The sequence below is a fragment of the Asparagus officinalis genome, chromosome 1 (assembly GCF_001876935.1).
Source record: "Asparagus officinalis chromosome 1, Aspof.V1, whole genome shotgun sequence".
NCBI lineage: Eukaryota > Viridiplantae > Streptophyta > Magnoliopsida > Asparagales > Asparagaceae > Asparagus > Asparagus officinalis.
The window spans coordinates 120,017,647-120,031,472 of NC_033794.1; the positions used below are offsets into that span (position 1 = coordinate 120,017,647).

General features: G+C 41.3%; 1 protein-coding gene across 1 annotated transcript; it reads left to right on the forward strand.

Annotated features, from left to right (window-relative positions):
* LOC109844221 (D-amino-acid transaminase, chloroplastic-like) lies at window positions 2,542-13,424 on the forward strand. Its single transcript, XM_020413190.1, has 3 exons — window positions 2,542-2,711; window positions 11,692-12,365; window positions 13,166-13,424. Exons 1-3 carry the CDS (start codon window positions 2,593-2,595, stop codon window positions 13,276-13,278), a joined length of 906 nt encoding a protein of 301 aa, XP_020268779.1. The 5' UTR covers window positions 2,542-2,592; the 3' UTR covers window positions 13,279-13,424.

Below are 13,826 nucleotides of genomic sequence, written 5' to 3' on the forward strand. Positions count from 1 at the left end.
GCGGCTGGCGCAGGTGCGGAGGCTGGCTTGTTTTGTTGGCTGCGGCTTGGTGCAAAGAAAAGCAGCGCAAGACAGAGGAAAAAGTACAGCGCGAAGGAGGGTGTTTTGTGCAGAAGTTCTATGCAGAGGCAGAGGCTTGGACGGCGTGCAAAAGAAGAGAAAAATTGCAGAAAGTACAAGGCTTCGTGCAGAAGAAAAAAATCCTATTTGGCGGCTGTGCTTTTAAGAGAGATATTTGTGTAAGGGATCTGAGAGTTTGTTTGAGGGTTTAGATTGAGTAATTGTAAACCCTAGTTGTATTCTCTCCCTCTAATAGAAGATCTTCCCCCTCCTTGCCCCGTGGACGTAGGCAATTTGCCGAACCACGTAAAAGTTGTGTTCTTGGCGTGATTTGTAATAGCTTGTAGGATCCCTCGTAGGCAATTTGCCGAACCACGTAAAAGTTGTGTTCTTGGCGTGATTTGTAATAGCTTGTAGGATCCCTCGACAGGTCAGTCCTAGAACTGATGAGAGGAAGAGCCGATATCTCACTTTGTTGAGATATCCGCTTCAGATTCTTGTTTCCTTGGTGAGACAGGAATTCTTACGATCTAATCTCTTGTTGTGCACCTTGCGCATCGGAGGTGCTGCCGAAATTTCCGCTGCATACAACACTCTCCACCACCTGCTATATAGAGAAGTCCCCTCTGTCATGGTCTAATATTATCTGGAGAGGGTTAGCTGTGTGCCGAAACACGCTTTTATTATGTGGATTGTTTTTTGGGGTAGGTTTCTAGCTCAGAGTAGACTTTTGCATCTCAACATAATTCACGAGAGCAAGTGCATCGTCTGTGAGTTGAGTGTCTTGCTTGATTATTTCATAGAGTTTGCTGTATAGCTAGCTAGGTATTCCCAGTTTTTGATTGTACATAACGTTCACATGTTAATGAAAGTCCCATTTACCTAAAAATTTTATTTTTAATTTCAGCAAGTTGGTATGCCATGTAAGTTGCTATTTTTACATTATTTTGCTATATTTTGTTTTAAATGGTTAGCCACGTCTTGTATTTTTTAATCAAAATATGTAGCAGATGGATTTTGCTTGTTGCTCTTCAAAAGTAAGTTACATGCATTAAAATGTCTCTCAAGTCGAAATTTGTTGTTGCTTGTATTTTTTTTTGGGTTTGGGTGTAAGAAACTATCACCCATTTGCTATCCTCGTTATCTGCAGCTGTGGTTTGCCGCCTCTGCTGTTGCAGTCGCTTCTGTACGTCTCTTTAGGCTGCCACGCTGCTGGTCGTCGCTGTTGTCACTCTTTTTTAAATTTAGGGACATCTTTACGGACCAATACGCAAAAATCCTCAATTTATTTACGAGGACCCCATTAACTTGTCATTATAAAAAACACGTTGCCTCCTTGTTTCCTTCTTCGCCCCCCGTTCTCCTCCTCTCTACTACTGTGACCATGAACGGATTCTCTAATGGCGCCGTCTACAAGACTGCAGGCTTCTCTCTCTCTCTCTCTCTCTCTCTCTCTCTCTCTCTCTCTCGCTCTCTCGCTCTCTCGCTCTCTCGTACATACACACACAAAAGATCAATTGCTGATATCTACACATGTTGTTTTTGTGTGATGCAGTTGAGAACAATGGGATGTCAGAGCACAGCATTCCAGTTTATTCATCTTCTGAGGTTAGATTCTGCACTGCTCCATAAAGTTTCAATTGTCGAAAACACTAAGATTTGGGTCAGAGTTCTGGGTTGCATGCGTCTCTCTTTTTCCGTTAATTAATTGTCTTCTGTACAACTTCATTAGATTTATATTTCATAATTTTTTTTTTACAACTGATAATTATAAGGTGTGCAGATCGAGTGTAGCCTGTTTTCAGACTTGGATTATAATTGAAAGAGCTGAGAATAATATGCGAACTTAGATACTCAAAATCATATTGTAATTAATTTCCCAAGAACGATCTGTTGAAATTAAAGATATGCAAGCGATAAGCAGACCTATAGAATTGCATTTTTGAGTAAATCTAACATTAATTACTTTAGGGACTATACGAAGGTATTATATGTCCTAACATACAAAGTGAGGGGTAGAAAAAATTTGCGAATCAATATTAATTTCAGGGATAAATTCACAAATATGGATGATTTGTGGGGTTTATATATATATACAAAAACCCAATCTTTTGTTGTTTAGGAATTAGATACCCTCTCTATTTATTTTCTTTAATTTCACCTTGTTATAAGAGTTATAAAATGTACAAGTTGTTCTTGTAAAAGAAAATTAGATGAAATTTTGTGTCCCATAAAGACTCCATCAGAAGCGGGACAAATTAACATATATAATCTCTCTGAAACTTAGAGGCATACTTGTAAATATTTCAGAAAAAGTCGACACTGTCCTTAATTCCTTGCGACCTATCAGCTGTTGTAACTTTTTTTTTTTGGGTAAAAATCAGTTGTATATTTTGATTAAATCTTGCTATTAACTAGACACAATCTTCAAGCTTCATTTTTTTCCCCTTGATTTTAACCGATACGATGAATACAGTCATCGAGAAGATCATCGGTTTATAAATCCAGGGGAAAGAGCATCCATATAGAGCAATGTATTCTAGCTTGATTGATGGCATAATATTGGATCCCGCTTTGATGGTTATTCCTCTCGATGACCACATGGTTCACAGAGGCCACGGTGTGTTTGATACTGCTATGCTCGTAAATGGGTACGTGGCTTAAACACACTAAACACCTTGATGTCCTTTTCTGACAATTATAAGGGTACTCACTGGGGAAATAAGTACTCCAGATCCGTTCATTTTAATATCTATTCTCGTCTGTTAAGGTCGCAAGTTGAGCTGCTGTTATGCCTCGAGAATCCAAACCAATCGCCAAGAAAAAGATAAACCAACACACCAACAAGCACAAACAATCACTAACACCAGTTTTACGTGGTTCGGCAAGATGCCTACGTCCACGGGGCAAGGAGAGGGGAGTTTTCACTATTAGAAACAAGAGGATACAACTAGGGTTACAAATCTCTCACCAAAAACCCACAACAACTCACTCTTGATCTCACCAATTGCTCCAACAATAGAAGCCCAATAAAACTCTCCCTTCAGATCTCAAACTTCAGCGTCCAAACCCTAGAAACACCCCTTTGGGTATTTATAGGAAACCCAAACGAAACGGTTCTGGAAAACAGATCCAGACTCAACCCGCTTTGGCGGTCGACCGGCCCGGTCGACCGCCCTCCATCCAGAACAGCTCCAAGAATCCAGAGAGTTCGGCGGTCGACCGCGTCGGTCGACCGCTACCATCTTCGGTCGACCGGTCCGGTCGACCGCCACCAATCCTGAAGCACAGTAAGTGACGTGCACGAAAGCGGTCGACCGGACCGGTCGACCGCCACACTGTCAACCTGAATCCTGAGCTAGAAATCCACTTCTGCTGCCAATTCTACATTTCTGTTGACAAACACGTGATATTCTGTAAAATTTTGTAGCTTTTTTATATAGCTAATGATAATGATTAAGCTCCTATTGATAGTATTCTTGTCAACATATCTGATCAAACTGTTAGTAAAATTCCAAAGGCCCTCAATCCATCTTGCGGCTGATAGCATCATCAACGACCCCAAACTGAAGCGATCCGAACACCTCCACCTGAGGTGAAACAATGGCCGTATCCAAAACGTATCCACCAGCTGCATCCAAATCAACCACCTCATCATCTGTCCTCATAAATAAATGACTCCCACGCTGTGCCACCTCAGCTGGAATCTCAACCAATGCAGAATGACCTGGAGTATGTGGAGTAAGCTCCACCCAATGTGGAGTAGCATCAACCTCCATCCGCTGCGATATCCCTCTGACCTGATCAATACTCTCCACCTGCCGAGAGTCCAAAGTGACAAACCTGCTCAGACCAAACTCAGAAGCTCCCCACTGATAGCCGAATGAACTCCTGAATTCCAAATGCGCAATCGGATCCAATCTCACATTCACGATGTGACCAAGTGCTGGGTAGCCAAATATCCGACGCCGACCAAAATCTGAAGCAGCTCCACCAGATCTAATAACTCTATACGCAGCAGTCGGCAACCTCATAAGATGACCCAAACCTGTCGAAGCCTGAATACCAGATCCACTGCTCGACAACCAATGCCGATCCTCCTCCAGAAAAGAACGGCTCACTGAATCCGTCATCTCATCACGTCGCCCCACTGTCTCCTCTCCTATGAAGTGTCTCCAACTGCCATGAGCTCGGCACCAATGCAAGAAAGGACTCCTACTAGAACAAGTACGACTGGTAACCTTTCTGCCCATACACCTCCTCCAACTGTTGCGGACTACTAGGGCTTTATACCAACGGGACTTGGTTGCAACCCATATATGCCTAGTACAATCCCCAACATAAGAAACAAGATAATGATTACCTCCCGATGATGCCTCTTCGGAAAGCCCCCCAATGCCTGACTGAGCACCTCCAATAAGACCCCTCGATCGATGGATAGAAGTGCTGAATTCCATCTCGGTCTTCTCGCTCATACCAATGTGCTCACAAGACTTCAATCTGTAGGTCATAGCACTCCTCAACAATCTGTGCACGGCATAACCAATAATATATCCCAGCATCAAACAATGCCACAGTCTAGCCATAGAAGTAGTCAGCGCCCTATCAACTACCGTGCTCCCAAGTAGATAATACAAGTTACTCTGCCTGACTCCCGTCATCACAATCATAGACCCCGATGTGACCTTCAAGCGAGAATCCGCCAAAGTCACCCTATAGCCTGCTGCCTCCAATACCCCAAATGAAATGATGTTCTTCCTCAGTTGAGGAACGAACCTCACATCAGCCAACTCCCGGATCATCCCGTCACTCATCCGAATCTGAACGGTACCAATACCACCAATAGGGCATCTGTGATCATTACCCATAAGAACAACATCCCCTCTTTCCAACTCCTGAAAGCTGGAGAACCAATCCCTTCTAGGGCATATATGGTAAGTAGCACCAGAATCCAACATCCACTCGGTGGAGTCGGCAACATCAACTGACGGAAGAGCTGGGCACGAATAGCCTGAAGAATCTGAATCTGAAACATCACCACTAGCCTTGGCAACATTTACCTCTGAAGCTTGAATAGCTTTCCCTTTATTCTTCACGGCTTGCAATTTTGGGCATTCGGCTTTCCAATGTCCATCCTCTCTACAAAAGGCACACTGATTTCTACCAACTGCAGGATGCCCCCCTCTAGACTGCGACCTTCTTCCACGGTTTGGACCTTTAGCTCTTGCAACCAATGCCCCCGCAATCGGCTCAATGGAAGTCTCCTTGTCCTTCTTTCGAAGTTGATAGTTCACAAGGGTTGTGGTGACCTTACTATACGAAAGAGATGCCTTCCCATTAATAAGAGTGGGGACGAATGTCTCATATTCCTCGTCGGGTAAGGAACTCAATAACAACAATGTTTTATCCTCATCTTCAACAATAACATCTACGTTCGCCAAATCTGCAAGTAGCTTCGTGTAGTGGTTCATGTGATCACTAATGGATGTCTCATTCTTCAATTGGAAGCGATAAAGCCTCCTCTTCAGATGCAAACGATTTTCGACGCTTGCCCTCTAGGACCTCCCAGATCTTCTTTGCCGAAGTTTCATTCATCACATCATATTTAAGGTCTTGGGTAAGGCAAGACCTAATCACACCACACGCCGTTCTATTCATTTTATTCCAATCCTTATCATCCATGTTGTCCGGTTTTCCGTCCAACTCCAACGTATCTTCCAAATTTTGCGCATTTAGCGCATCCATGACTTCGCATCTCCAAAGTCCAAAATTATTTGTGCCGTTGAACTTTTCCACATCTATTTTCATAGAATGTATATTCAGACTTTGGACGGTCCTCACACTAGAAGAACCCTCCCCATGTTTATCCTTTTCGGCCATAATCTCAAAGCACCCAAACAATTGCGGAACAAACAAGAAAATAGATCTAACTTGAAAAAGATAGAAACTTTACCACAAAGATCCCACATTTATCACCAATCGAAGCTCTAGATGAACTTCCCAACTGATCTATACCTCCAAAAAGCCCAAGCGTTGCCCGAAGCTCTGATACCACTTGTTGTGCCTCGAGAATCCAAACCAATCGCCAAGAAAAAGATAAACCAACACACCAACAAGCACAAACAATCACTAACACCAGTTTTACGTGGTTCGACAAGATGCCTACGTCCACGAGGCAAGGAGAGAGGAGTTTTCACTATTAGAAACAAGAGGATACAACTAGGGTTACAAATCTCTCACCAAAAACCCACAATAACTCACTCTTGATCTCACCAATTGCTCCAACAATAGAAGCCCAATAAAACTCTCCCTTCAGATCTCAAACTTCAGCCTCCAAACCCTAGAAACACCCCTTTGGGTATTTATAGGAAACCCAAACGAAACGGGTGTGGAAAACAGACCCAGACTCAACCCGCTTTGGCGGTCGACCGGACCGGTCGACCGCGATGGATCGCGGTCAACCGGCCGGTCGACCGCTCCTCCATCCAAGAACAGCTGCCAAGATCCAAGAGTCTCGGCGATCAACCACGCTCGGTCCGGCCTACCATCTTCGTCGGACCGCGTCGGTCGACCGATACCAATCCTGATGCCCACAGAAACTCCTGTGCACGAACTGCCGGTCGACCGGGCCGGGTCACCGCCACCCTGACAACCTGAATTCCTGCCTGAACCTGATCTCTGCCAATTCTACAAACTGCCACAGGCATTCCTTCGCACATTTATTTTCGTTGTGTTTTGATTCTGCAATTAATTAATTGAATTAGATTAGATGTTATTTGATTACGTAGGGAAAGCAATAAATAGTAGTTAAGTAGCTTGATATACGGATCCAGAGATCTTGAATTCTTCGAGGGAAAACTATGCCCTGTTTTTAATAATGTGAGAGACTATGTAAGATGTCCCTCGCTTTGAGTTAAAAGATACTAAATTTAGGATTTTTTTTTCCAAGGAGATTATTTATCGCCCAAAAAGAAAACCCGTTTAAAGGTCAGGATTGAACTAAAAAAAAGGGTTCAAATATTGCCCTACTTTTGCCAAATTAAGAACAAGTTTTCGGTCCTGTCTCCATTAAAACAGGTTTTGTGAAGTTGCTGTTCAAATCATAATTGACTAGGGAGCTTTACTGAGAACGAACCAGGTCTAGCTTGGGATGAACCCAACCTGAACTGAACACTGGTTTCCGGTGTCCGTGTGAGCTCAACTCAAACTCGTTCAAATCCAACAGCTTAATTACATGATAGAGTTATCCCGACCCGCGATCCAACTTTAGTGCTAAATAACAGGAGCTTTGTGAAACTCTTGCAGATCTTTAAGATTTGAAAGCTTTGTAAATTATCATCAGGGAGAATTGGTGAGAGATTTGAAAGCTTTGTGAGATCATTTGATTAGGGTTATTTGATGAGATTATTGAGTGATTGTAATCTATATTTGTATTCTCTTTCTCTCTATTAGTAAAATCCCCCCCCCCCCCCCCCCTCGTAGGCACATTGCCGAACCACGTAAATTTGCTAGCTTGCTGTATGGAACTTGAGTTTTGGTTGTTTTGATTACTTTCTTCTCGTTTGTTGGTTTGTGATTCGTCAGCTGCGCACAACAAGTTGTATCCGAGCCTCAGACTACGCTTGGGGTTAGGTGGAGGAGTAGATTGCTTTGGAAGCTCTTCTAGGATTTCAGTTGGAGACAAAGGTGGGATTTTGATCATTGTGGATCTTGCCTTCCATGTGTGGTGGTGAGATCATTTGATGACTCTTGTTAGGGTTTTAGTTGGAGATAAAAATCTACATTTTCTCAGTTTGGATCTATTTTTCTAAGTTTGTTCCGCATTGGTTTGTTGGTGATTTGAGGAAGATGATTGAGAAAAAAGGTGCATCATGTGTTGAGAGTGGTACTTCCGGCGTGAAGACCATTCAAAGGTTGAATATCCACTCTATGAAGATAGATGTGGAGAAATTTAATGGCACGAACAACTTTGGTTTGTGGAGATGTGACGTTTTGGATGCGCTGAATGCGCGGAATTTGGAGGATACTTTGGAGTTGGATGGCAAGCCGGATGATATTAAAGATAAGGTTTGGAAAAAAATGAATCAGACGGCGTGTGGCGTCATTAGGTCTTGTTTAACGCAGGATCTAAAATATGATGTGATCAATGAGACTTCTACAAAGAAGATTTGGGAGATTCTCGAAGGTAAGTATTTGACGAAGAGTGTTGAGAATCGCTTGCATTTGAAGAGGATACTTTACCGTTTCCAATTGAAGAAGGAAATCTCAATTGGTGATCACATGAATAACTACATAAAGGTTCTTGCGGATTTGGCAAATGTGGATGTCATGATCGAGGATGAGGACAAGACATTATTATTGTTGAGTTCATTGCCTGATGAGAAATATGAGACCTTCGTTCTTACCTTAATTAATGGGAAGACATCCATTTCATATAGTGAGGTTATCACTGCTCTTGTGAACTACCAGCTAAGGAAGAAAGACAATGAGTCTTCAAATGACACAATAGCAGAGGCATTGACCGTAAGAGGGAAAAATCCAAACCGAAAGAGTAAAGATAATGGGAAGTCGTAGTCTAGAGTAGGGCATCCTACAGTTGGTAAAGATTAGTACGCTTGGTGTAAAAAGACTGGTCATTGGAAGAAAATTTATCTAAAGCTCAGCGAATGGATAAAGAATAAGAACAAGCACAAGGGAAAAGAAAAACTACCAGAAGCAAACATCGTCAAATCGGATGGTAATAGTTCTGACTCATTTGTTTTTTTGTTTTCTATCAGTCCCATATGTTACTATTCGGGAGTATCCGAGTGGATGTTGGATAGTGGTGCAACCTATCATATGTGCCCTAAAAGGAAATGGTTTTTCAGTTTTGAGAAGCTGGATAGTGGTGTGGTATATATGGGTGATAACCGTGCATGTCAAATCCTTGTGATAGGTAAAATTTGCATCAAGATGTATAATAGGATGGTTAGAGAGATACATGGTGTGATATATGTTCCTTCTTTGAGAAAGAATCTGATCTCAATTGGAGCTTCAGTTGCAGAAGGTTTGTGTAGGACATGGATCTCAAGATTGTGAAAGACTCTTTGATTGTGATGAAGGACGTCAGGAAGAATAACTTGTACTACTTGATTGGAAGTACGATGACATGTGGAGTGCTGACGATTTCTATTGATTTGAGACATTTGAGGCTGGGACATTCCAGTATTAATTCCTTGTAAGCTTTGGCAATGCAAGGATTGGTGAAAGGTGTATCAACCTACAATTTGAAGTCCTGTGAATATTGTGATGTGAGCAAGAAGACCAAGGTAAAGTTTGGCACCTCTATTCATCGAGCTAAGGGCCTTCTATATGCGGTTCACATGGACGTTTGGGGGCCTTCCAAGGAGGCATCATTAAGAGGTAATAGATATTTGGTTTCCTTTGTTGATGATTGCTCTAGACAAGTATGGGTTACAACCAAGTCCCGTTTGAGTGAAGTCCTAGTAGTCTTCAACAAGTGGAAAAAGTGTATAGAGATTAAGACAGACAGAAAGATCAAAGTACTTTGTTCTGATTTTGGTGGGAAGTACAAGAGGGATCCGTTTCAGCATTTGTACCGAGCTCAAGGCATTTTGAGACACTTCGATGGAATGGGAACATTGGGGCAACTAGATGAGATGGCAAAGTTGATGAACTGTGCCTTGCTGGAGAACGTTCAGTGTTTGTTGTCAAGCAGTGATTTGCATAAGAGTTTTTGGGCTAAGGCTTTGACATATTTGTGTCATCTTATTAATAGGTTGTTGTCTACTGCAGTTAGAGCTAAAACTCCATGGGAAGTTTGGTCTGGTAGAGCTGCTTCAGATTATGGGTTGCTTCGGATATTTGGGTGCACAGCCTATTATCACGTCAAGCATGTAAAAATTGATCTGAGTGCAATGAAGTTTATAGTTCTGAGCAGTAATGTCACTTTTGATGAGGCTTCGATGATGGAGCCTATTGACTCTCAGCAGGTGGTTAGTGTTGGACAGATCATAGATGTATCGTAGTGGGTGGAGAGTGATGCTACTTCACGTTGGGTGGAGATTACTTCACGTTCTCCAGATCATTCTGTATCGTTTGAGATTCCATCTGAGGTGACACAGATTGAGGATCATATAATTGATGTTGATACAAATGATGAGTTTGAGGATTAGGAACCGGAGGGTCAGTTCAGGATCAGGATTCGAATGCAGCAGGTGGACACAGTTCAGATTTGGCTATGGTCATTGGCTCACCTCATGTGGAGGTGTTTGGTAATAGTATTTCTTCTATATATATATATAGGCTTGAGGGGTTAAGCTCCAAGACTGAGTTGGTGTGGAGAGATGCAAGTTTGAAAGAAACTTTATCTTTTCATTTTGAGACCATCAGGGGTGCTATCAACTGTAGATTTGTTAGTATTGGCGAAGTTTACATCAGTTGCTTGATTGACCCGTTTGTGTGTTGTAAGCTAATAGGTAGCTTGATTAGTGCAATGGTGTATACAAGGCCAAGATTTGTCACGGATCGTTTACATTATGAGCACTTGGGTGCATGGTCTTGGAAGAAGACACTTGGTGACGGTCATGAAGTTGGTGAAAGATTAAGAATCCTTCAAGTTGATTGAGGTTGTTTATAGCCATTTGGATGAACTACGTGAGGCTTGATTCCTTGGGTAAGAGGATACGTAGGCAGTCCGTTTGATGCAGCCAATTTGATGAGTTGATATCCACACGGGGGGAGATTATTTGAGTTCTCATTTGGATTCCCGACTTGTTGTAGATTGAGTCCGTTGTCGTGGATTGATTCCACTTCGTACTGAACGCAGCAAATGGGATGGATGGTTGGTTTTTGAGGTCGGCTCAGTTTTGAGAAAACTTCACCGAGGTGGAGATTTATAGAAACGACGAAAATGACGAAAGAGAACAGGAAAAATGAAGCAAGAACAATTTTTGGTGCAGGCCGGTCGACCGCGGGCTTAGGTCCGGTTGACCAAAAACGTGCACATTACAGGCTGAGAAATCAGCGCTCTGGCCGGTCGACCGGATGCACATGCCCGGTCGACCGAACCCTGTTATGTTTACAGGGTAGTTTTTGATCCTCTGGACGGTCAACCGCGACGACATGCCTGGTCGACCGTGTTGCGATTTGGGCCCTGTTTCAGTTTCCTGATTGGTTTGAGTTTCTGTTTTGATATAAATAGGAACACGTTTTCTTAGGATTTTAAAGGGGTGAATTTTTTGAGCAGACATTGAGAGGGTTTTTTGAGCACTTTTGAGGGAGAATTGGTGAGAGATTTGAGAGCTTTGTGAGATCCTTTGATTAGAGTTATTTGGTGAGATTATTGAGTGATTATAATCTCTATTTGTATTCTCTTTCTCTCTATTAGTAAAATCTCTCCCCTCCTTGCCCCGTGGACGTAAGCACATTGCCGAACCACGTAAATTTGTTGGCTTGCTATTTGGTACTTGAGTTTTGGTTATTTTGATTATTTTCTTCTCGTTCGTTGGTTTGTGATTCGTCCGCTGCGCACAACAGAAACTTCATTTCCTAATTCTATGTATCTGCTTACTCACAAAGACACATTGCAAGTTTATTTGTAGATGTTCTGATTCTCAACTCTACGTGCAGATGCATATATGACTTAGACTCTCATCTAGATCGATTCATAAAGTCTGCATCAAAAGCAAAGATACCATCTCCCTTCTCTCACAGAAGTCTCAAGAAAATCATTCTTCAGCTTGCAGCATCATCTAAACTAAGAGAAGGATCCATAAGATACTGGCTGAGCGCAGGACAAGGATCTTTCACCGTCTCATTCCCAACCCCTCCCCAATCTGCATTCTATGCGATAATCATCGATAAAAAATACAACCGGAAATTAAAAGGAGCCAAAGTTGTAACATCCAGCATTCCAATGAAACCTCCCATGTTTGCTACAATGAAGAGCGTGAATTATCTCCCCAACGTTCTCTCGCAGCTCGAAGCGGAAGAGAAGGGTGCTTATGCTTCTGTTTGGGTTGATGAAGATGGGTTCATTGCAGAGGGAACTTGTGCAAATATTGCAATTGTGAGCAAGTGTAAAGAGCTTTTGCTTCCGTTGTCGGAGAAAATATTTGGCGGGTGCACGTCCAAGAGGCTTTCTGTGCTTGCACTGAAGTTGGTAGAGAAGGGAGTTTTGAAGAGTGTGAATGTGAGGAGAGTGGCTGAGGCTGAGGCAAGGGACTCGGCAGAGATGATGCTTGTCAGCAGCTTGACTCATGTAATGCCTGTCGTGGAGTGGGATGATCAGCCCATTGGAGATGGTAACTGTCTAAACTTAAACAAATTTTGCCGAATGAAATTAATGATAGATGGGTTGAATTGCAGGTATTTTCCTTGTTTATGAATTCAGCTGCACTAATTAAGCAACCCTCATTATTAGCGGTATCAGTGATGAAGTTGGCATTTTCAAAAGATAAAATGCAGATAATATCTCTTTTACACAAACTGATTGGTGACAAAATGCTGATCTACAAGCTGAGAGTTGATAAATTGATAAATATACAGCAGGAGGTATAAATGAGGGCGGAATGTAATTTGCCCATCTTCATAGGCAACGCAACAAAAAGAAATAGTCAATGCAACAACGTAAAGGTTTTTACCATTAGCCTAGGTCATACAATTATACCTTCCATTGTTCACAAATAACGATAGAGTGACATCAAATATTCTGGAGTAGTTCATTCGATGAAATATACAAGGATGTCATGGGCATACATTCGCGAAGAATCAATTGACAATTACACATTTAACAATGGCAGAAACAAGTTGCATCAATTATTTTATTTTCGCTATCCAAACTTTTCTCATATTCTTTCTAAATTACTGATTTCTTTATACATCATCAATTTTCCTTCCAAGTTTTTGAACATGACTAAAAGAATTATATCGATCACGGCTTACAAAACTAGAGCATATAAATAGCGAGAACTATGTATATGTATATATATAGTTTGTGATCAATAATGTTAATTGCATTGTTCATGTCAATTAGGACTTGTTTGGTGAAGTTCAATAAGATATACTCGATCCTGATAACGTCTGGTTTTTGGCTTTATGGCAGGAAGAGTGGGAGAACTGACAGTCGCCATCGCTAATCTATTTTGGGAGGATGTTACGGAAGGGCCTGAAATGCTCCGGACACCTGTTCCTTACAAAGAGTTGCAGATATTATAAACATAAATAGGCCACTAAATGCCTTACAAATTTTTATTCACATTTTTTACTTATATTTTATTTTTTTGACACGAATAAACGATGCAAGAGCAAGGTATATTGTATGGATTGAGAGTCCGGGACATCCTAAAGACAAGTTCTTCGGATTTGTGAAGCATCTATGGATTAAATTTGTCAAAAATAAACTATTATACTTATATATATATATATATATATATCATACTTCCTTTAAAAGTACGAGTTCGGGAAAATCTTTCTATGGTCAATATTATCTTTATCTTTTTTGAATATTACATTGTTATCCTAATATATTCTAATTATCCTATCTTCTTTGAATTGGTAACCAAATGATTTATTCTACTCATAATGAGACTTAACATGTTATTGGATAAAATAGATACCTTTCATATAATTCAATACACACTATGAACTTTTTATAAATTACAAAATAAAACCCTCGAAATTGTAAAATTTATAAAAATTCTGATAATTTCGGACCTAACAGTACATTAAAAATATAAGAATTATAAATATCCCTTACACAATTT

Bases quoted from the DNA above. Each gene is read 5' to 3' on its own strand.
- LOC109844221 (XM_020413190.1), top strand. From the start codon at position 2,593: ATGTATTCTAGCTTGATTGATGGCATAATATTGGATCCCGCTTTGATG. The intron at 2,712-11,691 runs GTACGTGGCTTA...CTCTACGTGCAG, and splicing joins ACTGCTATGCTCGTAAATGG to ATGCATATATGACTTAGACT. The intron at 12,366-13,165 runs GTAACTGTCTAA...GCTTTATGGCAG, and splicing joins TGATCAGCCCATTGGAGATG to GAAGAGTGGGAGAACTGACA.